The sequence below is a fragment of the Babylonia areolata genome, chromosome 21, assembly GCF_041734735.1.
Source record: "Babylonia areolata isolate BAREFJ2019XMU chromosome 21, ASM4173473v1, whole genome shotgun sequence".
In the NCBI taxonomy this organism is placed as follows: Eukaryota; Metazoa; Mollusca; class Gastropoda; order Neogastropoda; family Buccinidae; genus Babylonia; species Babylonia areolata.
The window spans coordinates 38,653,770-38,678,096 of NC_134896.1; the positions used below are offsets into that span (position 1 = coordinate 38,653,770).

Genomic DNA, 24,327 nt, shown 5'->3' on the forward strand with positions numbered 1-24,327 from the left:
AATAAACTGGAGGTTATGTTTATGACTTTTAACGTAGCCCCCTTCCACCCCACAACCCAGCCTCTCTAAAAACAACAACAACAACAAAAAACAAAAACAAAAACCCAACAAACAAGAACAAAACACCTATACATAAACACACAAAACGAAACATCGACAACGACAAGGCAAACTTGTTTGTTCCAATCCGTCATTTGTTTATCGAAACAAGCATTCAGGATTTCCTTTAAAAAAAAAAACACACACAAATTTTTTCAACGCAACTTGCTTGTCTTTGAGTCTTCAGTGCTTTGCAGTATTGCAGTGCCAATGTCCAAATTCAGTGCAGTGATGCTGGTCACCATTTCAATTTTTTTTTTTTTTTTTAAATCATCTCGATTTGGAGACTTGCTGAAATACAGCCTTCTGTATGTATATATAGTCTTCTGCCCTGCTTTTTCTTTCGAATTGGGTGCTTGTTCAAATCTAATGAAATCGAATCAAATCAAAGAAAAATACTTTATCAATCTTGATGGAAATTAGTTTGTAAACAGACGCTAAAAACAAACAAACAACAACAAAAACAACAACAACAACAAAAAACAAAAAAAAACCCAACAACAACAACAACAACAAAAAACAACAACAACAAAAAAAACAAAAACAAAAACAAAAAAAAAACGAGCCCGCATGATGAATATGTCGCCATTTAGCGCAGCGTCAGTAAAGACATTATAATACAATACAATAAGTATTAGGATTATTTCATTACCAACACTGACCGCTGATATCATAACTTAGACCCTAGCGATGCTATTGTTCTGATGATCATAATCTAAACTTGTGAATACTGCGCACACTGATTTCAACTTGACAGCACTGTTACACTTGTTCGTTTAAGTAACAAAGTTCAGTTACAAATTTAAAAAAAAACAAACTTATAATGAACGCCCATTTATCTCGACATTGTAGGTACAGCAGCACACAGATGCGTCAACTTCTCTTGTTGAGATAATCAAGTATGTAATAAGCATGATACAGAAAATAAATCTTTATTCTGTGAATGCGCAATTTCTGTCAACTTATATCATCATTAGCATCATCATTATACGATCATTATTGTTATTATTAGCAGTATTAGTATCAGTGTTATTGCTGTTGTAGTTTTTGATGCTTTTGTCGTTGTTTTTGTTGTTGCTGTTGTCTTGTTCGCAATACCCCCCCAAAGACAATTTGTTCAATCTTTGAGGAAGAACCCAATTTTCTTGTTTGTAATGTCATGTCGACTGATATGAGGTGAACTGTATTTTCCCCACACATTTATATATATATATATATATATATATATATATATATATATATATATATATATATATATATATATATATATATATTGCATTCCCCGCTGTTATGTCTAAATGTCCTCAAGCCAAGCGTTCGCTCATGCATGTGCGTACACTGTGTTTTAAGTACGCGACTGTGTGTGTGTGTGTGTGCGTGTGTGTGTGTGTGTGTGTGTGTGTGTCTGTGTCTGTGTGTCTGTGTGTCTGTGTGTGTATGTGTGTGTGTGTGTGTGTGTTTGTGTGTGTGTTCGTGTATCGTTAATGTGTGAAATGTTCCAAGTGCTGATGTGTGAAACGTTTTCCTCTGTATTGCTTCTGTCACCGTGACTCGCTAATTTCCAACTCCGCGTTGAATGTACTTTCTATCAACTGCCTTCTTCGCGTCTTTCATTCATTATAAAAGAAGATATTTCAAAGTATTTACTTCTTTGATTCTTTTGATTTTGATTGTGTTTTTTTTTTTTTTTTTTCATTTCATGTTAATGTTTTACACAAATCTGTGGAAGGCTTTCGAGGTCTGACTATTACTAGAGCGTTGGGTTTATGCAATGTATGTCAGGAATCCGCTTTATACATCTCTCTCTCTCTCTCTGTGTGTCTCTGTCTCTGTCTGTCTGTGTGTCGGTCTGTCTGTCTCTCTCTCTCCATATATACATATATGTGTGTGTGCGTGTGTGTGTGTGTGTGTGTGTGTGTGTGTGTGTGTGTTAATATCTATGTATATTATATACATGTATACATGCATATATATATATATATATATATATATATATGTGTGTGTGTGTGTGTCTGTGTGTGTGCATGTGTGTGCGTGCGTGTGCTCACGTGCGTGCGTGCGTGCGTGCGTGCGTGTGTGTGTGTGTGTGTGTGCGTGTGTGTGTGTGTGTGTGTAAACGCAGATGTGTTGTAGCGTATAGTGTGTGTGTGTTGTTGTTTTTTTTTCATTTCATTTTATAGATCTGTCTGTACACCTTTGCCACCTCCTTGAAACTGAAAGTGAAACTGAATCTGGTGTTGTTTTGATACACAATGCATAGCTATGTATCATACACGTGTCTATGCTGATCTAATTTTCTTTTAAAACTTTTTTTTCTTCTTTTTTTTTTTATTTTCTTTAAAAAAAATTTTTTTTACGGGAGTGAGGATGGGAAAGGGTGTTGGAGGAAGAGGTGTGTGTTGTGTGTGTGGGGGGGGGAGGGGGTGGGGGGGGGGGGGGAGGGGCGAGGGGGGAAGGGTGTTACAGGATGGTGGTGGTACAATTCATCTATGAAATATGATAGCCTTTCTTCCTTTAAAAAAAAAAAAAAAAATTTGTCTGTAAATTTGTATTATAGTTTTGGGGTGGGGAGAAGGACTGCGGTTTGCTAAGCAATCAAAACTCTCTCTCTCTCTCTCTCTCTCTCTCTCTCTCTCTCTCCCTCTCTCCCTCCCCTCTGTGTGTGTGTGTGTGTGTGTGTGTGTGTGTGTGTGTATGTGTGTGTGTGTGTGTGTGTGTGTGTGTGTGTTTCTTATTTCATTTATCATCATCATCATCATCATCGTTTTTATTTATTTATTTATTTATTATTATTATTATTATTATTTTCATTATTATTATTAACATTATCATTTTTATCCTTATATCATTTTTATCATTATAATTCTTATTGATACCATGATTACATTATTATTATTATTATTATCATTAGTATCATTATTACAATTAGTATCATTATTACTACCATTATCATTATTATTGTTATCATCATCATCATCATTATTGTTGTTGTTCTTGTTATTATTATTATTATCATTCTTACTACCATTATCATTACCTTATCATTATTATTATTATTACTACCATTATCATCATCACCACCACCACCACCACCACCACCATTATTATTATTATGAATAGTATTGTTGTTGTTGTTTATCATCAGCGACAACAACAACAACAACAACTAAGACCACCATTTCCGAGACTATTCAGAAACCCGCCGCGTGAGCAAGGTGTTAAATGTATTTACCTCCGGATGTTACGCGTGGAGCAAGCAGTGCAGCATCAAAGTGGCTCCATACATAACATGTGACACACACACACACACACAGACACACTCAGCTCATCGCTCATCTAGGGTTACCGCTCGGCCCCCCTGTCACCCTCTCCCTCTTTTTCTCACGCGTCTGTCAGTCTGCACGCGAACTCTCCATCTGTTGTGCCATGTCTGTCTGTCTGTCTGTCTGTCTGTCTGTCTTGTCTTTCTCTGGCCCCCCTCCCCCACCACCTTCTCCCCCCCCCCTCCCCCACCCCACACACACACACCTCTCTTGTCTATCGCCTTCGCTGTCTCTTTCTCCCTCTACCATCCCGTCTCTTCTCCTCTGTCTTTCCCTCCCTTCTTTCTGTCTGTCTCTTCTCTCCCTCTCTTTCTCTGTCTGTCTGTCTGTCTCTGTCACTGTCTCTTTCTCTGCCCCTTCTCCCCCCACCTCTCTGTCTGTCTCTGTCTCTCTCTCTCTTTCTCTTTCTGTGCCCCTGACCCCCTCCCCACCTCTCTGTCTGTCGCTGTCTCTCTCTCTCTCTTTCTCTGCCCCTGACCCCCCTCCCCACCTCTCTGTCTGTCGCTGTCTCTCTCTCTCTCTCTCTTTCTCTGCCCCTTACCCCCCTCCCCACCTCTCTGTCTGTCGCTGTCTCTGTCTCCATATCCCACCCCGTCTCTCCCTGTCTCTCCCTCCCCCCTCTCTCTGTCTCTCCCTCCGCCTCTTTCTGCCTCTTTCTGTCTCTGTCTCTCTGTCCCCTCTCTCTTGGAACCAGTGGAACTGTTTAACATTCCATTTTTTAAAATTTGTTTTTTCCTTCTTTTTTTCTCAAATGATTATAATTTTGTTCTCTTCATATTGCGTCTCTCTGTCTGTCTGTCTGACTGTCTGTCTGTCTGTCTCTCACAATGCCTTTCAAATTTCCACACACACACATATATATACACACACACGTATATAATACGTGTATATATTTCATTATCATTATTACTATCATTAGTATTATTATCATAACATATATGTATATATCATTATTATTATTATTATTATTATCATATTATGATATATGTATATATATTATATGTAATATCATTTTTATTATTATCATCACCATCATCATCCTTATTATTATTATTATTATTTTTACTATTATTATTATTATTATTATTATTATCATTATAACACCATAATCATATCATCATCAACATCATCATCATCATCATAATTGCTGTTGATACAGTATGGTATCCTTATTCGCACAAAATGAATGGCTCATTCTCTGTGGCCGACAGAAATGACATCGGCACAATATCGCTCTCTTCTTCTTCTTCTTCACTGGGTTTCTGCAGAGAGATCTGTCCTGCACGTGTGTTTCCATTAACCCCCCACACCCCCACACCCCACTTAACCCCTGCCTTCTCCTCCTCCTCCTCCTCCTCCTCCTCCTCCTCCTCATTCTCTCCTAACCTCTCCCTCTTCATTTCTTCTTCTTCTTCTTTTTTTTCTTTTTCTCTCTCTCTTGTCCTTTGATAAACGATTTGTCCCTTTTTTTCAGGGGCTCTGCGCCTCGCTTTCTTTCTCGTACAACGCAATCCTGGCTTTTTTTGTGCTTTTTTTTGGTTTTCTTTTGTGTGTGTGTGTGTGTGTGTGTGTGTGTGTGTGTGTGTGTGTGTGTGTGTGTGTGTGTGTGGTTTCTTTTATTCTTCGTAATTCTGATGACGCCGACAATGATGATGATGATGATGATGATAATGTTAATAATATTTTTTTTTTTTGTTCTGATGGCGCGGCGGGCCAGAAGCTTCCTATTCAAAGGAGATTTCTTTTATCATTATTATTATTATTATTATTATTCCTTTTTTTTTTTTTGTCTTGATGTCTGACGCCGAGTGGTGGGGGATGGGTGGGTGTAGGGGATGGGGCTAGGGCTGGGGGGTGGCGGGTTGAGAGGAAGCGTGTGTGTGTGTGTCGGGTGGGGGGAGGGGGGGGGGCTCGGGGGGGCTGCTGGGGGCTGGCGGAAGGGTTCAGGGGGGCAGGCGGGGGGGCCCACAAGCGGGGAAGCCCGGCAGGGACCAGGGAGGGAGGGAGGGAGAGACGGAGAGGGTGGTCGCAATTTGCTGCTGTCCACCGGGCGCCTTCATTACGGCCGGTCATTTTTTTGGGTGTCCACTACCACGGCTTCCTTCTCCGCACTCCCCCCCCACCCCCACCCCCTCCTTCTTTTCTTTTCTACCAGAACGTCCCCCCCCCCTCCCCTTCCGCACACTTCCCTCCACACACACACACACACACACCCCTCCCCCTCGCTGCTTGCTATCCTGTATTGTGCTATGCTAATGATCTGCTGTGCTGTGCTGTGCTGTGCTATGCGCTATACTATACTCTGCAGTGCTGTGATGTTCTGTGCTGTGCTATGCTGTGCTGTGCCGTGCCGTGCTATGCTATGCTATGCTCTGCAGTGCTGTGTTGCGCTGTGCTGTGTTGTGCTGTGCTGTGCTGTACTGTGCTGTGCTGTGCTATGCTGTGCTATGCTCTGCAGCGCTGTTCTGTGCTATGTTATGCTCTGCCGCGCTGTGCTGTGCTGTGTTATGCTCTGCAGCGCTGTGCTGTGCTATGCAAAGCTCTGCAGTGCTGTGCTGGGCTGTGCTGTGCTGAGCTATACTATGCTCTGCAGCGCTGTGCTATGCTGGGCTGTGCTGTGCTGTGCTGTGCTGTGTTATGCTATGCTCTGTAGCGCTGTACTGTACTGTGCTATGCTATGCTATGCTATGCTGTGCTGTGCTGTGCTGTGCTGTGCTGTGCTGTGCTGTGGCTGTGCTGTGCTAGGCTGCCACCACCAGTACAAGACTTGAAACGGTAATAATCGCTTCTCTTGTTTTCTTCTTCTCCTTCTTCTTCCTCCCTCAATCTCTTTGACAAATAGGGGGGGTGGGAGGATAGGACGGTTTGGGGTGGTGGTGGGGGTGGTGGTGGGGCTGGGGGGTTTGTTGAAGGGATGAGAGGTGGGGGAAGGAGAGGGAGAGAGTGACCAGAGATGACACAGAGAGAGAGAGAGAGGGGTGGTGGTGGTGGAGAGGATGGGGGAAGAGAAGCTTGGCGGATGAGACTGGGAGGGGGGGGGGAGGTGTTGAAGGGATGAGAAGTGTACCAAGGAGAGAGAGAGAGAGAGAGAGAGTGACCAGAGATATGAGAGAGAGATAGAGAGTGAAGAGAGCAGAGATATGAGACAGAGAGAGATAGAGAGAGAGTGAGAGAGAGCAGAGATATAAGAGAGAGAGAGACCAGAGGTATGAGAGAGAGAGAGAGAGAGAGAGAGAGAGAGAGAATTGAACTGAATAAATAATATTTTTTGAGGGTAAGAGAGAGAGGGAGACAGAGACAGAGAGACAGAGAGAGAGAGAGAGACAGACAGACAGAGAGAGAGAGAGGCGAGAAGAGAAAAAGAGGGGCCAGTGCGATTGATTCATGTCGACTTTTCCCTGCAAGAGAGCTTATGAGGTGAGGCCAGTAATTATGTGCATGGAGATAAGTGAGCTTCGCAATCAAAATCATCGCGCTGTCGGTTTGTTTCTTTTTAATATATTTTATTTTTTGGTCCGCTTTCTTATTTTTCTTTCTTTTTTTCTCTTCTTCTACTTTCTTTTTTTTAAAATTTATTTTATTGTATATATATATATATATATATATTATATATATATATATATATCGATGGCTTGTTACCGCTGGCAGAGGAACATGATACACACCGAGCAGAGGAATCTGCGGACTTATGTGTCATTATGACTCCTGCTCTCTGCATGGTGTGTATGTGTGTGTGTGTGAGTGTTTGTGTGTCTGCGCGAGCGCGCGCGTGAGTGTACATACACACACACATACATATATATATATATATATATATATATATATATATATATATATATATATATACAATTACATATATAATATAATAGAAAGAAAATATACTATGTATATTATATATATATATATATATATAGAGAGAGAGAGAGAGAGAGAGAGAGAGAGAATGGATTATTTTATTTTTTGAGAGAAAATACAGAGAGAGAGAAAGAGAGAGACAGACACAGAGAGAGACAGAGACACAGAGACAGAGAGAGAGAGAGAGAGAGAGAGAGAGAGAGAGAGAAAACGCGATTGAATAAACGCACCCCTTTTTTTTCGTTTATAAAACAAACATCGAAATTTTCACGAATGCTGTATGTTTGTTTTTCCTTTTACTATCTATTTTTATTTTTTACTATGTGATGGCAACCGATACCAACAATTTTTTTTTTATAGACTCCCCCCACACACACCCACAATATATACATACATATATATATACCTATGCATATATATATATATATATATATATATATATATATATATATATATGGTTCTGATCTTTGATAACAGTGGAAACTGATACAGCATCAAAAGGCATTGTGGCTTCTATTTATAGGGCGATAGAACGAAGTGGAGGGATGGCCTAAAGGTAACGCGTCCGCCTAGGAAGCGAGAGAATCTGAGCGCGCTGGTTCGAATCACGGCTCAGTCGCCAACATTTTCTCCCCCTCCACTAGACCTTGAGTGATGGTCTGGACGCTAGTCATTCGGATGAGACGATAAACCGAGGTCCCGTGTGCAGCGTGCACTTAGCGCACGTAAAAGAACCCACGGCAGCAAAAGGGTTGTTACTGGCAAAATACTGTATAGAAAAATCCACTTCGATAGGAAAAACGAAACAAAAAAACAAACAAAAAAAGTGCACGCAGGAAGAAATACAAAAGAACGAAAGAAAGAAAGAAAAAAAAAAAAGGTTGGCGCTGTAGTGTAGCGACGCGCTCTCCCCTGGGGAGAGCAGCTCGAATTTCACACAGAGAAATCTGTTGTGATAAAAAATAAAATAAAAAAAAGTATAAAAAAAAGAGAGAAATACAATACAAATACTATTGAACGAATAGCCAAACTCGGTACACGGCATTGTGAGGGTTAAAAAAAAAAAAAAGAAGAAAAAAAAGGGAGGGGGGGGGGGGGGGGGGGGGTGTCTTTTTACTTAATTTTCTTTTGCTTTGGTTTGTTTGTTGTTACGTTGGCTTTACTTCCACTGTATATGAGTCTACAGTGCATTTTTTTTTCTTTCTTTTCTTTTTTTTTCTTTTTTGAATAAATTCTTTCTTTTCACCTTTTTTTTTTCCTTTTTCTCTTTTGATGTGCGGGGAAGGCACTGGAGGGTAGGGTTTTTGCACATGGCTTTCTGCATTGTCCGGGAAGATTTTTTTTTTTTTTTTTTAATAGAGATAATAAAAACAACAACAACAACAACAACAAAAAACAAAAACAAAAAAACAACAACACACAAATAGAACCCATGCACAATTTTGTATCTGTCGGAATCATCACTTCTCTGAATAATGATTGCTCTGTGTGTGTGTGTGTGTGTGTGTCTGTGTCTGTGTGTGTGTCTCACTCTCCAACTATTTTCCAAGTCATCATCTTCATTTTCATTATCCTTATTAGGCTGGTATCCTTCTACTTCATCTTCCTATCTTATATTATATATCGTGTTATAATTACTATTGTTATTATCATATATATATATATATATATATATATATATATATATATATACATATAATATCATTATATTATTTCAAGACAAATCAACAAAACAACAAATAAAAAGAATAAGAATAATAATCCCCCAAACGAACACACTAGATGAGAACAACGTTGCTACCATTGCACTGTCAATCGGACACACAACTATCATTCATTTATTTTCCACCCCAACCCCACCCCAAAAGTTACGTCCCTTCTCCACACCAACACAACCAAAACACGATCCTTTTAAAAAAAACAAAAAAGTCTTCGAATTTTGTTTTTGAAAAAAATATAAAAAAATAAAAAAATAAAAAATAATAAAGCTGTGTATTCTGGAACGTGTTCAGTATATATGTATATATATATATATATATATATATATATATATATATATATATATATATATATAATAAGAAAAGAAAGAAAGAAAGAAGAAAGAGACATTCCATACCATTCTTTTTATATTTCTTCTTCTTACTATTATAGATTGTGACATAAATAAATGAATTTAAGAGCATCAACGTGAAAACTCGGATGATAGAAAAAATAATAGTGAACCAAAGAATAAACAAATAGGTATGTTGTGAAGAATAATAATAATTTTAAAAAAAGTTCCATCTATGGAATAGTTGGGTGTTGTAGCACATAAAATGCAGCATTTTACTTAGTCAAGAAAGGACAATGTTATCAACAATAATATAAAGGGCAATACTGTTAGCGATAAACCAAGCAAAAAAAACCATGTGTAACGACAAGGATGTAAACGCTGATTATCAGAACATTCTTTGATGACGACAACATTGAGGACAGCGGCGTTAACGATAATAGTAGAGACAAAAGTGTTAACTCACTCAGTACAGCCAGTCCTCTCTTCTCCTCTACACAGACCCTCGGATGTCCAGTGGGTGTCTGAATGACCCAACCTTTAGCTTCCGTCGTCAGAATTGTGGTATTCTTTGTCAACATTCACCTCTTCAGTATAAGAGCCTTCCGCTTGCAATATTTTGATGGTGGTAATTGGGGTGAAACGCTGTTAACGTCGTCTCTTTCGCCGTTCGTATGGAGAGAGTTAAACAATAACTTAACTAGAAAGGAAAAATATCATTAACGATGATGTTAAGGACATTGGTACGTGGTATCAAAAACAACAGGCAGGTAAGTACGACGGCGTTGACAATGATTAAGGAAAATGCTGTTGACGCTATTTAAGAGCATCAGTACTAACCATGATATTAAGAACAACTGCGTTGATGACAATAGTGGGAACAAAGGATTATTCAGCGATAATAATTATCAAGGAGAATGCTGTTGATGATAGTTTCAGTTTCAGTTTCAGTACCTCAAGGAGGCGTCACTGCGTTCGGACAAATCCATATACGCTACACCACACATCTGCCAAGAAGATGCCTGACCAGCAGCGTAACCCAACGCGCTTAGTCAGGCCTTGAGAAAAAAAGAAAAAAAAAGATAAGCTTACATAAATAAATAGATAAATAAATAAATAATAATTATGATATAAAAAAAGGTAGTAGTAATGAAAATAATAATAAAATGATAATAATAATAAATAATAAATAAATAAGACCATGTTGATGATAATGTTAAGGATATCGGTATCAAAAATATCATCAACAACGGTCTTAGCGGGGAGAAAAAAAAGACAAAAGTGTAAACGAACATATACTCTGTTAAGAAAAAAAAAATGTTGACGATAATATCAAGACGTCGGAATTGACAACAGTATTAAGGACAATGGCTTTGGCGATAATTACTGAAAACAACGGCTTTAACGATGATAACAAAGAGACGGTGGTAAACGATACCACAAAGGACATCAATATTTAAAAAAAAAAAAAGATATTAAGGACAACGCCTATAATATTAATATTACCTTTTCTATCCCAAATTTTATTTTACAATTTTTACAAAATCTGTGGCATGCAGATTACAATTATGTTCCTTTTTTACATATATGTATTTTAAGTGAAAATTGCTGTCATCTCAGCCGTTTAATCATGCGTGTGTGTCTGTGCGTGTGTGTTAGCGTGAGTGTTGGAGTGTAACAGTTGTTGTATTGATAGTATGTTACCTTGTGAGTTTTATGCATTTTGTTGGGTTTTTTTTATAATATTAATGATTCTGTTTTATGTTTCTACTACTTTTTATATGCTTTCTTGTTTCACTTTAGGTGCTGGATTGTACAGCGCTTAGAGCTGGCTTATGCTTGTATTATTATTAAGGACAACGCCTCTGGCGATAAGTAGTGAAAAACAACAGCATTAAAGATAACATTGTAAAAATTAAAAAAAACACACCCCCCAAAAAAAAAAAACACAAAAAAAAACCACACACACACACCCAAAAAACAAAACAAAAAAAACACACACACCCCCCAAAAAAAAACAAAAAAAAAAAAAACAAAAAAAAAACAAAAAAAAAACGCTGTTCGTGATAATATCAAAAAACAGTGCACGGTAGTATTCGAATTAGTGAATGCTTCAACGTTACTCAACAGCACACACCATCCCCCCTATGTTCCACTCATGAAATGCGGTGAGGAGGAGGGAGTGTGGGGGTGGCGGGGGTGGGGGAAAGGCGGGGATCAGGGGTGGGGAGGGGAGGGGCTCTCCACACGGGCAGTGGTCAGTGTGTTAGTTATATCTGTGGTCAGCTCCATTGGCTGACCAGTAGGTGGACAAGTATTATATTGCTGGTTGGTCATCACATCAGGAGTGACATACAGAAAGAACCAAGGGCACAAATGAATGAAAAGACGACAGTGTGATAATGTATGAATGAATGAATGAATGAGTAAATAAATAAAATGAATAAATGAAAAGATAAATAAATGAATAAGCAGATGAATAAATAATGTAAACAAATGAATAAATAAGTAAAAACATGAACGAATGAAAAACAAAACTAAAACATGAGTTTCAGTTTCAGTAGCTCAAGGAGGCTGCGTAGCTGCGTTCGGACAAATCCATATACGCTACACCACATCTGCCAAGCAGATACCTGACCAGCAGCGTAACCCAACGCGCTTTGTCAGGCCTTGAGAAAAGGGTTGCCAACAGCACCCGGTGTTCCCAGGCGGTCACCCATCCAAGTACTAACCGGGCCCGACTTTGCTTAACTTCGGTGATCGGACAAGAACCTGTGTTTTCATCGTGATATGGCCGTAAAACATGAATGTATAGACAAATAACAAATATATATATATATATATATATATATATATATATATATATATATATATATATATATATATATATATATAATGGTTTAAACAAATAATAAAGAATAAATGAGTGAATAAATAAGATAATAAACAGCCCACATACAACGGGAAGTCAACAAGCATTACAATGTATAAATAAATGATTATTTTCGTAGCCCCCTACAATGAGAAGACAAGACTTCACATAAAACAAACAGATGGATACAAATGAATAGCTAGGTAAATGAATGAATGAATGAATGATAAATAAACTGAAATGAATAGATGAATAAATGATTTAACAAATACATTAACAAAATTTACGATTTCTCCCCCCAAAAAAAATTCCAGTTACACACACACACACACACGCGCGCGCAGAGAGAGAAAGAGAGAGAGAGAGAGAGAGAGAGAGAGAGAGAGAGAGAGAGAGAAATAGATTATACAGGAAACCGAAGATGTCACCCGATATGCAATGAACAAAAGAGGTTTTTAACTTTTAAGGAGCGGTTTAAATATGAAAAAAAAAGAAAAAAAAAAAAAAAAAAGAACGGATCACAGCAAGACTGAGAACAGCGAAAGCTAATATGCCATGAAAAAAAACAAAAACAAAAAAAAAAAAAAAAAAAAAAATCCGCCCCACTCTCTTCTGTTAAAAAAAAAAGAAAAAAAAAAAAAAAAAAAAGCTGCACAGAAGCGCGGAGTGTTAGTGAGTAAGTAAGTAAGTAACCAGTGATAAGTAGTAATACAAGGAAGTGTGTCTCCAACTGGCGGCGCGGCATCACACTGTATCTCTCTATGGTATGCTGGTTATTCTTATGTCAGCTCAAAAAAACGGGGGTGTTGAGAGGGATCAACGCAGACAACAGAGATCCGACAGATTATAGCGAGGGCCTGTGACAGCCGAAGAATTCAAACCCTAAGAAGCAACCTAATACTCTCTTTCTTTCTTTCTTTCTTTCTTTCTTTCTTTTCGCGTGAAAACAGCGCCAGCGCCGCTACCGTTGAAAGTAAAGAGTGGTTGGTTGGAAGGTGAGCAGAGAGACATGATCTGTGTGTGTGTGTGTGTGTGTGTGTGTGTGTGTGTGTGTGTGTTACACTTGTGTCCTAAAATTATATATTTTTCTCTTCTGAATGTTTTCCGTTTTATATGACTGGTATGTACATAATAATAATAATAATAATAATAATAAAGGAAGTTACATGGCTGGTATAATAATAATAAAGGAAGAGTGTATTTTGTGTATTTTTCTTTTCATAATTTCACTTGCATTAATATTAATATTATTTTTATTCCCTTAATGTTTTACTTATTTAGTAATCAAACAAGGGCATACGAGCTATCTATTCATTTTGTTGTTGTTGTAATTACGTTTTCGTATCTGCTGACGAACATTTGAATGAAGTGAACTGAAAGAAAATTTCTGTTTTAAATGGTTGAAGCATACAATACATTCTTTTGAACCGAACGGATTTAGATTGAACTCAGTTTCCCAACACTGAGTACAGAGAACAACAAGGACAATGGATCTTCACTCAATGGCTATTGTGAAAGGGATGGAGGTGAACATCTTTAAGATATTTTCTTCATGCGAATAACAAGAATCATTTCCTTTTTCTTTTCTTTTCCTTTTTCTCTCTCTCTCTCTCTTTTCGTGTGTAGCGTAGTTTACGCCATACACATTTTGAATAACATAAACTCAACACGGCACAAAGGGAGTGTTGCCGATATATATATTGCCTATAGCTGATAACACACACACACACACACACACACACACACACACACACGCTCTCTCTCTCTCTCTCTCTCTCTCTCTCTCTATATATATATATATATATATATATATACAACACACAAAGCATTCTCAATTTGATATTGGTTGTGAGTTATTATTTTCATTTACTGTTATCATTACAATTCTTTATTGTTATTATTATTATTATATTATTATCTTTTTTTAAGAATTTAATTTATTTTATTTTATTTTATTTCATTTTATTATTTTAATCTTTTTTTTCTTCTCAAGGCCTGACTAAGCGCTTTGAGTTACGCTGCTGGTCGGGCATCTGCTTGGCAGATGTGGTGTAGCGTATATGGATTTGACCGAACGCGGTGACGCCTCCTTGAGCTACTGATACTGATACTGACACTGTGAGTTATTACGATCGAATGCCGACGACATAACGAAAATTGAAAAATCAAACAGAAACAGGTATATAAACAAACAAGTAAAACACACAATACCCGCCTACACAAGTTACAATATGTGAAAAAAATATATTTAGAAAAATACAGGTGTCACATATTAAAAAAAAAACAAACCCATAAAACACAAAGGAAAAAAATAATGTTTATCTGATTGGTGTTTTAAAAAAAACAAACTATTTATTCGTGTGCCTGTACCCAATGCACATGTATGGTACACGTAACTGAGCCAACACACGTTGCATCTTCCTGTAACTTAACTGCACAAAAATGTACACCGACAATGCGCACAGCTTCTCAGAGCTGTTATGCATAATTATATTTGAAACGTGCACCATTGCTGTCATCATAATCATCAGCATTTATTATCATAATTATCATTATTATATAAAACAACAACAACAACAACAGCAACAACAACGATAATGATGATGATGATAATAATAATGATAATGATGATGATAATAATAATAATAATTACTGTTAATTAACAAACAGTGAGGCCAGGAGATGACATGATTAACAAATAGTAAAGAGTGGTAACTCTCTCCATTCCTGTTATTATTATTATCATCATCATTTTAAAAATTATTACTATCATTATTATCATTCTTAGTAGTATTAGCAGCAGTAGTAGTAGTAGTAGTAGCAGTAAACAGTATTGTCATTATTGCTGTTGTAATCGTTGGAGAGCATGCGTGAGCGGATCAGTGTTATTTCCATATATATAGAGAGAGTCGCTGTTGATTGAATGTGATTTGGATATTCTTCTTCTTATTATTATTATTATCATTATCATTATCGTTATTATTATGAGGATTTACGCCTAATCTTGAAAATAAGCCCTAGGCGTTTTGCAAATAGAACACATATGTAAATATCAAAAAGGAAAAAAAATATATATATATATATTATTATTATTATCATGACGACGACGACGACGACGATGTTGGTGAAGTTGATGGATGAGGATGAGGATGATGATGATGATGATGATGATTGTTGTTGTTCTTCTTTTACTCTTATTCATAGTATTCTTTGCGGCGTTCCCTCTGTCAGAGCGATCAGAAGGTACCCCTCCCCATCCTCCCCCCAGCCGTCCCGGCCACCTCCCCCCCCCCCCCTCAACCCCCAATTTAGAAGAAGAACCCCCCCCCTCAGCCCCCCCCCCCCCCCCCCCCCCCCCCCCCCCCCCCCCCCCCCCCCCCCCCGTTCCCCCCATCCCCCCATCTTTTCTGAGGCAGGATGCACGCTCTATCAAGCACAGCGGCCTCCGTCAAACACTGGTGGACAAAATCAAAGCGATTTGATTTGGATTTGAAGTCAAGCTGACGCGCTTAGAACTGCTCTCTCTCTCTCTCTCTCTCTCTCTCTCTCTCTCTCGTCTCCGTCCCTCTTATATCATTATCATTATTAGTATTATTATCCTCACACCCCCACCTCCTCCTCCTAAAACACACACACACACACACACACACACACACATGCACACAATACACACACACAATGTGCATGCGTACGAGCGCTCGCTCTTTACACACACACACACACACACACACACACACACAAGCGCACGCGTGAACACGTCCACGCACGTAAGCAGTCACGAAGACACCCACCCCCTCATTCTCCCATCTCCTGCTGTCACACACACACACACACACACACACACACACACACACACACACACACACACACACAATCCGTAAAAATAATATTAAAATAAAGAATAAACCGTTATAATTAGCAATCAATGTCATGCAATGTTGAGGCCAAATTGGCTCGTTGGAAATGATCGGTGAAGAAAATTATGATAATTTCAGGCGACTAGAGGCCTCTAGTCGCCTGAAATTATCATAATTTTTTTTCTATTTGAAATGATCGGCGAGGAAAATTATTATGATAATTTCAGACAGTTATAGAGACATTCGATTTTTTCAATCATGTTAATGCGTAAACGTTCACAAGAAAGGCAGGAAGTGAGAGAGAGAGAGAGATTGAAGAGACAGAGAGAGAGAGAGAGAGAGAAAGGGGTCATGGAGAGAGAGAGGGGGGGGAGCGGGGGGGGGGGGGGGGTAGAGAGAGAGAAAATGAATGAATGAATGAATTTTATTTCTGACGGTGATAGAATAAGCAGAGAGAGAGAGACAGACAGACAGACAGACAGACAGAGATAAACACACACACACACACACACACACACACACTCAGAAGTGTAGAACGTGGCCTATTCTGACGGGGAAACAGTAATGAAAAAAATAAATAAAGAAAAAAATAAAAGAAAGAAAAGAAAAAAAAAAGTTATACAAATCTACAATCACCATACAGATCTAATACTGCCATAACAAAAGTACACTGTAAACGATTATTTGATTCAACTTAGCAGCGCTTGAAGGCTTTGTTTAGATAAATATACAACAACAACAACAACAACAACGACAACAACGACAACCCATAAAACGTCCTTTGTATCGATTCATGCTAATTAAACAAAGGCCAAGCCGTCCCAGACGAGTGTTTATATTCACAATATTTCTGAGTAAATTGTAGGGTTAAAACCACAGGCAAGAATAACACACACACACACACACACACACACACACACACACACACACACACACACACAAAAGGGCTGCGCTCTCCCTGGGGAGAGCAGACCGAATTTCACACCAGAAATCTGTGACAAAAAAAAAAAAAAGAAAAAAAAGAAAAAGAAAAGAAGAATACAATAATACAATACAATCAATATATAAATACAGGAGAACAAAGCATGGTATGTTTTCCATCTTCATTGTTATTCTCACGTAAAGGACTCAGCAATTTTGTATATCTATATATTTGTATTTCTTTTTATCACAACAGATTTCTCTGTGTGAAATTCGGGCTGCTCTCCCCCAGGGGGAGAGCGTCGCTACACTACAGTGCCACCGTTTTTTGTTTTTTTGTGTGTTTTTTTCCCCTAAACTTTGTTTTTCCTGTCGAAGTGGATTTTTCTACAGAACCCTTTTGTTGCCGTGGGCTCTTTTACGTACGCTAAGTGCATGCTGCACACGGGACCTCGGTTTATCGTCTCATCCGAATGACTAGCGTCCAGACCACCACTCAAGGTCTAGTGGAGGGGGAGAAAATATCGGCGGCTGAGCCGTGAATCGCGCTCTAGATTCTCTCGCTTCCTACGGGGACGCGTTACCTCTAGGCCATCACTCCACTCTGTATCGCTAATGAGGTACTGCTTTATATCCCACGTCTTTTTTTCCGCATCTGCATGCCCGTTTTATTTCAAGCAAAAGATACTTTTTTCATAATTGATTTTGTGCGTGCATGTACGATTTCAATGTTCTGTGGAATTTTCTGAACACAATTAATTCATACGTCCCGGTTTTACTAACCATCTGATTCCACAAAAATGGCATTCATATTTTCGACACCTTGTTTGATCCTTAAATGAATAGATAAATAGATAATTAATAAATAAATAAACAAATAGATAAATATACAACTTAAAAAAAACAGATTTCATGGACAACAGTAACCCAAGATATTTTCAACCACATGATTCTAAATTAATAATCTAAGTACTTTTTATACTCTTCGAGCATTATCCTTTCTTGGCCCATGCACGCAGTTTTCAACCACAAGGTAGGTTCTGTGTGATGCACTCCAACAAAAAGAAGTGAGACAGAGAGAGAGAGAGAGAGAGAGAGAGAGAGACAAAGAGATGGGGGTATTAACTTGATTAAGCACAACTTGTTAATTATTGAGTACTTTATTTTCATCAAAGTCACACACGCGCACACGCACATACTCACTCGAATCTTTCTCTTCCTCCACCTTCCACACCCCAGCTGCCGCCCTCTCTCTGTCTGTCTGTCTGTCTGTCTGTCTGTCTGTCTCTTTCTCTCTCTCTCTCCCGTACACTTTCACGTGAATAATGCAAATACTCTGTTTCATTAAAGCCAAAATCTAGTGCGACTCTGTAGAATTTATTTAAAGTAAGACAAACGCAGAGCGATACAGTGTGTGTGTGTGTGTGTGTGTGTGTGTGTGTGTGTGTGTGTGTGTGCGTGCGTGCGTGCGTGCATGCGTACATGCGTGCGTGTTTGTGTGTGCGTGCGTGCGTGCGTGCGTGCGTGCGCGCGCGTGTGTGGATGTGTGTGTATGTGTGTGTGTGTGTGTGTGTGTGTGTATGTGTGTGTGTGGTGAGTCTCTCTCTCTCTCTCTCTCTCTCTCTTTCTCTCTCTCTCCCTATATATGACCACATGCATTCAGCGAAACCAAATATCCTGGATCTATCTGGAAAATAATCAACCAATCAACCGACCAACCAACCAAACAAACAAATAATTAAAAAACAAACAAACAAAAAAACAAAAACAGATAGATCAATGCATAATCGGCACGCGGGGCCGTGACGGGCAACCCTGTACACACTGACAGACAGACAGACAGACAGACAGACAACAATGACAACCCCAACAACCCAATGGGGCGCCTGCAGGAACACGTGTACAAAACACGCTATGCAACAACTTTGGAACTTACTAACAAACACATTGTCATATAAATGCTGAAATTCCAATTACAATACCCCTGCTGCCTCTGCTACTACTACTACTGCTGCTGCTACTACTACTACTACTACTACTACTACTACTACTACTACTACTACTACTACTACTACTACTACTACTAAAATATCAGTTTTATGTAATATACATACCATTGATTACTATTGCCTCTGCTGCTACGACTACTAAAATACCAGTTTTATGAAATACACATCATTGATTATTATTATTATCATGAATACATGTAATACTGATAATTTGTTATAATAGTAACAATAACAGCAATAATAATAATAATGATGATGATGATGATGCTATTAATAACACTAATACATTGATACATCAATAACATAGTACTATTCTCATGATTACTTTATCATCAAAATATCAATATTGGGATTATAATTATCACTGAACTATCATTATCATATGATGATGATGGTGGTTTCATCATAAACTCAGCATCATCATATCATCATCATCATCAAATAACGTATCGTTACTATTCTGTCACTAAAATATGAATATATTATCATACTTATTTAATTATTATTATTATTATCATTGTCAACGTTATTATAAAAACAAACATACAAACAAAAAAACAAACAAAAAACCAAAACAACAACAACAAAAAAACCAAACAAAAAACAAACAACAACAAAAAACACACAAAAAAAACAAAACAAAAAAACCACAACCAAAAAACAAACACACCATCTGAACAAAAATTATGAAATTTTCCCTTTGAGTGGATCGTTGTCATTTCCGCATTAAAAACAAAACCAAAACTGCCTTATTCTTCATGGACCAGCGAGCATATTTGAATCAAGGGTGCACAATGGATTAATACAGCAACGGCAACAGATGTTAATTCTCCGTGTCTAATAATCTTTTATGCCTGTTTTAGCAGCATTTCGTCAATGCACCGTTGAGTGAAAGATTTCTAATACAATATAGTTTGGTGTGTAGAGGAAAACCATGCGAATACAAACAAATGAACAAATATTCTCGGAAGAATGAGGACTATCAAGCGAAGGTTTCAAGCCGTGAAAAACCAACTCTTCCTCAGCATTATCATGTAACAGTTCGGCAGTCGGGTTACTACTTGTTGAGGGTCTGTAGCGCTCAGTCTATTCAAGTTACTCGAGAAGGCGTCACTGTGTTCGAATAAATCCATATACGCCAACTCACACACATAATTATATATATATATATATATCTGCTGTCACTGTGTTCGGATAAATCCATATACGCTAACTCACACACGGACATCAGCTAGCTAATCAGATGCCTGACCAGCAGCGTAACCCAACTATAAACGCGCTTCGTCAGGCATTGAGGGAAGGTAAAATGAAATAAAGTAAACTGGGATACACACAAAGTAAACAAATAAATAGATAAGCAATGAATTGAAAAGACATATCACACCGCCTTCTTCTTAACAAACTGAACGTCTTGTACAAAAGTACAAGTACAAAAGTACAAGACGTTCAGTTTGTTGAGAAGAAGGTGGTGTGATATGTCTCTTCAGTTCATTGCTTATCTACCTATTTGTTATTTAGTACAAGACGTTCAGTTTGTTAAGAAGAATTTGTTAAGAAGGCGGTCTGATATGTCTCTTCAGTTCATTGCTTATCTACTTATTTGTTATTTAGTACAAGACGTTCAGTTTGTTAAGAAGAAGGCGATGTGATATGTCTCTTCACTTCATTGCTTATCTACTTATTTGTTATTTAGTACAAGACGTTCAGTTTGTTAAGAAGAAGGCGATGTGATATGTCTCTTCAGTTCATTGCTTATCGATTTATTTGTTATTTATTTGTTTTATACACCACTGGTTTCTCCTGTGTCTTATTACTGTTTTCATCGACAGGAACATAACTGATGAAGTCTTCCCGTTTATAATATAGTTAATTAAGCGTTATCGAATATCTTGGCGACATGAACAGAAAAATCAACTGGGAAATAGAAGTGTTGTGTCAAGCCAAAGCGGAAACTTAGCCTAATACCCCCACACCCCCACCCCCCACCCCACGCCACGCCACGCCCCCTCCCACCGTTCTTCTCTTTAATTTTTTTTTTTTTTTTAAATTTCAGTTACACATGAAAATTACTGCTGTGCATTTAAAAAAAAAACCAAACTAACACATGTGTTTGTCCTTTTTTGTATTTTCTGAAAATTAACATTAGTCAGGGCGACACCAGGACACACCTTTGATTCATTTTCCTTTTTTTCTTTTATTTATTTATTTATTTATTTATTTTATTTATTTATTGCTGTCATCGTTGTTTGACTTTTTTCAAACAAAAAAACAATCTGTAATCAGCAACAGATAAAAGAAGAAAAGAAAAAAAAAGGTAAGTGGACGAACGTTTCGTGTGTTCTGACAAGGAAGGAAGGAATTTTTGTTTAATGTCCCGTCACACATATCGGTGATTGAAAACATTTTGTAAAAGTATTTATGAATACATCTGAGTATTATCGGTTAGAAGGGGTGGGAGATGTGGATGAATGGAGGGTTTGGGGAAACTGGGCAAATGAGGGTAAAAATGTGGGTGAAATTTGAAAGAAAAACAAAACAAACAAACAAACAAACAAACAAAACCCTCTGAATACAAGCACAATGACCAGAAATATGTTTTCTTTCTTCTATGTGGTTATTGTATTATCCAGAAACATTTGAAAATAAATACAAATAAATAAATAAATAAATAAATAAATACGTAAATAAATAATGCTGCAATAACTCAAAAAACTCTGGGTTCCATCTTCTGGGTGTCCTCTTTCACTAGCTCCATTAATTAACCAAGAATAACCAAGACTGGGCGGGTTAAGTGTTTTGTTAGACATCCACAGTTCCATGGAACGAACTAAAGGGGCAATGCGACATTTGACCGATTCCGCTGTTTGTTACTCTGTCCTGTTCCCGATTCTTTTTTTTTTGTATAACATCTCTATTTTCACTCCCTGGTCATTTCGACTGACTGGAAACAACAGCAACAGCGAAAACACCAAGCAGTTTCAGTTTCAGTTTCAGTTTCAGTAGCTCAAGGAGGCGTCACTGCGTTCGGACAAATCCATATATATATATACGCTACACCACATCTGCCAAGCAGATGCCTGACCAGCAGCGTAACCCACCAAGCAATGAATGCACGACGCAAAACTTGTCTTGAGAGATAATGAAGAAAAAAAAAAAAGAACTTAAAGAAAGAAAGAAAGAAAGAAAGAACTACCGAGATGAACTAAACAAAAGCCCAGCACGGTGAAATATTGACACAACAAACAGTAGCTTATTCTTTTTTTGATTTAGGTGAAACTGGGTTGTGTTTCTGGGCGTCTATCAAGGGGGAGAAATAAATCATTGTTCAGCTGCGTTGGTATGTCACAGAAAATGTATGCAAGCGGTTTGTTTGAATCTTGTATCGTTATTTTGTATATTCTTTGTAATAATAATGATAACACTAATGATAATGATAATAATAATAATGATGATAATAGTCACCTTTTGGTTTATATAATTTCACTATTATCTGCACCAAAAAAAAAATCGCTTTCCTATACGCATTTTCAGCCGGAATAGCTTTAGCTTTTAGTCGACCGCGAGTGCCATGAATGTGCATGTAAGAATGGGGGGGGGGGGGAGATGAATATTATTATGAGCTTATTATTAAGAATATAGGCATAAAATCTACCCCGCATTATATTTTATTGTATTCATTTCATATTTTATGTTAATTTTTTTCTTTTATTTTGTTTTAATCAAACAGCGTTTTATCAGAAAGTGTCAAAATACAAGTACACTGAGCGTGACAGCACAAGAGATTTTGAATTTAGTTCTATCTTAATGCAGGCTGTATACACACACACACACACACACACACACACACACACACACACACACACACACAAACACATATGACGTATCTGTGTGTGTAGGTAGAAAGGTATACATTGCAGCATGAATGTCTATATTGTTCTATTTACCTTGCTTTGTGACATATTTGGTGAGATGGAAATATAAGCTCAATTCCAACTTTAAAGCACAGGGACAGGGCAGAATGCGGCTGAGGTTTTAACAGAAGTAACAGAGGACATGCAGACAGAGGGAGAAGGCAACATGACCACACACACACACACACACACACACACACACACACACACACACACACTGCCCACAAGCATACAACAATAATGACCAAACAGATGGGGGTGAAAACATAACGAAAGAAATCCTGTATAAAGTGGTTTGAGAAAGGTAAAAACTGAGGGCAATGCAAAGTGCCGCGCAACATTCATTTACTTCATCAGTTAAGGTGAACGTACACTTGGCTATACAGTGCAAATACACACACACACACACACACACACACACACACACACACACACACACACACACACACACGCCCATAAACCTATCCATCCATCCACACACATACATACACACACACTCTCTCTCTCTTTCACACACATACACACACCCGTCCGCCCACAAACACCCACCCACCCATCAATCCACCTCCTCATACACTCACATACACCCGTCCCATTCACACCCACACACTCCCATAACATCACTCCAGCCCCCCCCCCTTCCGCCCACCCCAAACACACATCCTCCCACCCCCACCCCCAGCCACACACACACACACACACACACACACACACACACACTCACCAGCCAAGAAGTCGTGGTGGTGAGGGCCCAGAGGAGGGAAAGGGAGGTAACCGGGAGGGCGGTGAGCCAGCAGAGGTCGTGGCGCCAGGATGCTGTCGATGGTGAACAGGGATGGGGGTGAGACCGCCGACGACGATGACGACACGGCAGCGGCAGCAGCGGCGGCGGCGGCGGCACCGGCCAGCAAGGAGTTGTGGCAGTTCTTCACTCTGTCGGCGGCGGCGGCGGTAGCGTAGTAGGCGAAAGGAAAGTGAGGCAGCATCACGGAGGCCGCCGGAACCACGTCCATCAGGGACCTGGGGAAGGCACCTGGGGGGGTCGTCAGCCCGGCCGGGGACGGCGGGTGGGGGTGTGTGGGGTTGTGGGGGAGGTGGGGGTGGGGGGCCAGGGGGCCCGGGCGGGACTCGGACATGGCCAGCGCCAGGTTGAGGGACAGGGAGGAGGACAGGGAGGAGAAGGTGGTGGGGTCGGTGGGTGGTGGTGGTGGGGGTGAGGAGGAGGAGGTGACGGGGGGCTTGCTGCCGGCGGGGTGGTGGTGGTGGTGGAGGTGGTGGTGATGCTGCTCAGGGTCCAGGGCGTCCAGTTTGCTGGGTCACGATGACCTTCTTCTTATGGGAATGGCGGGCGGGCGGCGGTGAGCACCTCAGGTGGTCAGAATATCTGCCACGAAGCGCTACACACCGTGTTGTGCTTCGGTCCTACACTG

The 24,327-nt window shown here is 39.0% G+C and overlaps 1 protein-coding gene and 1 pseudogene across 1 annotated transcript in view; both read right to left on the minus strand.

Moving 5' to 3' along the window:
* LOC143296613 (uncharacterized) overlaps window positions 1-24,033 on the minus strand; it is a 61,126-nt gene extending 37,093 nt beyond the window's left edge. The window contains exon 1 of the mRNA XM_076608642.1: window positions 23,622-24,033. Coding sequence (XP_076464757.1) covers window positions 23,622-24,033 — 412 coding nt within the window. The remainder of the gene's footprint in view (window positions 1-23,621) is intronic.
* Window positions 12,011-12,129, minus strand: LOC143296765 (5S ribosomal RNA; annotated as a pseudogene).
* Window positions 24,034-24,327: the final 294 nt, after the last annotated feature.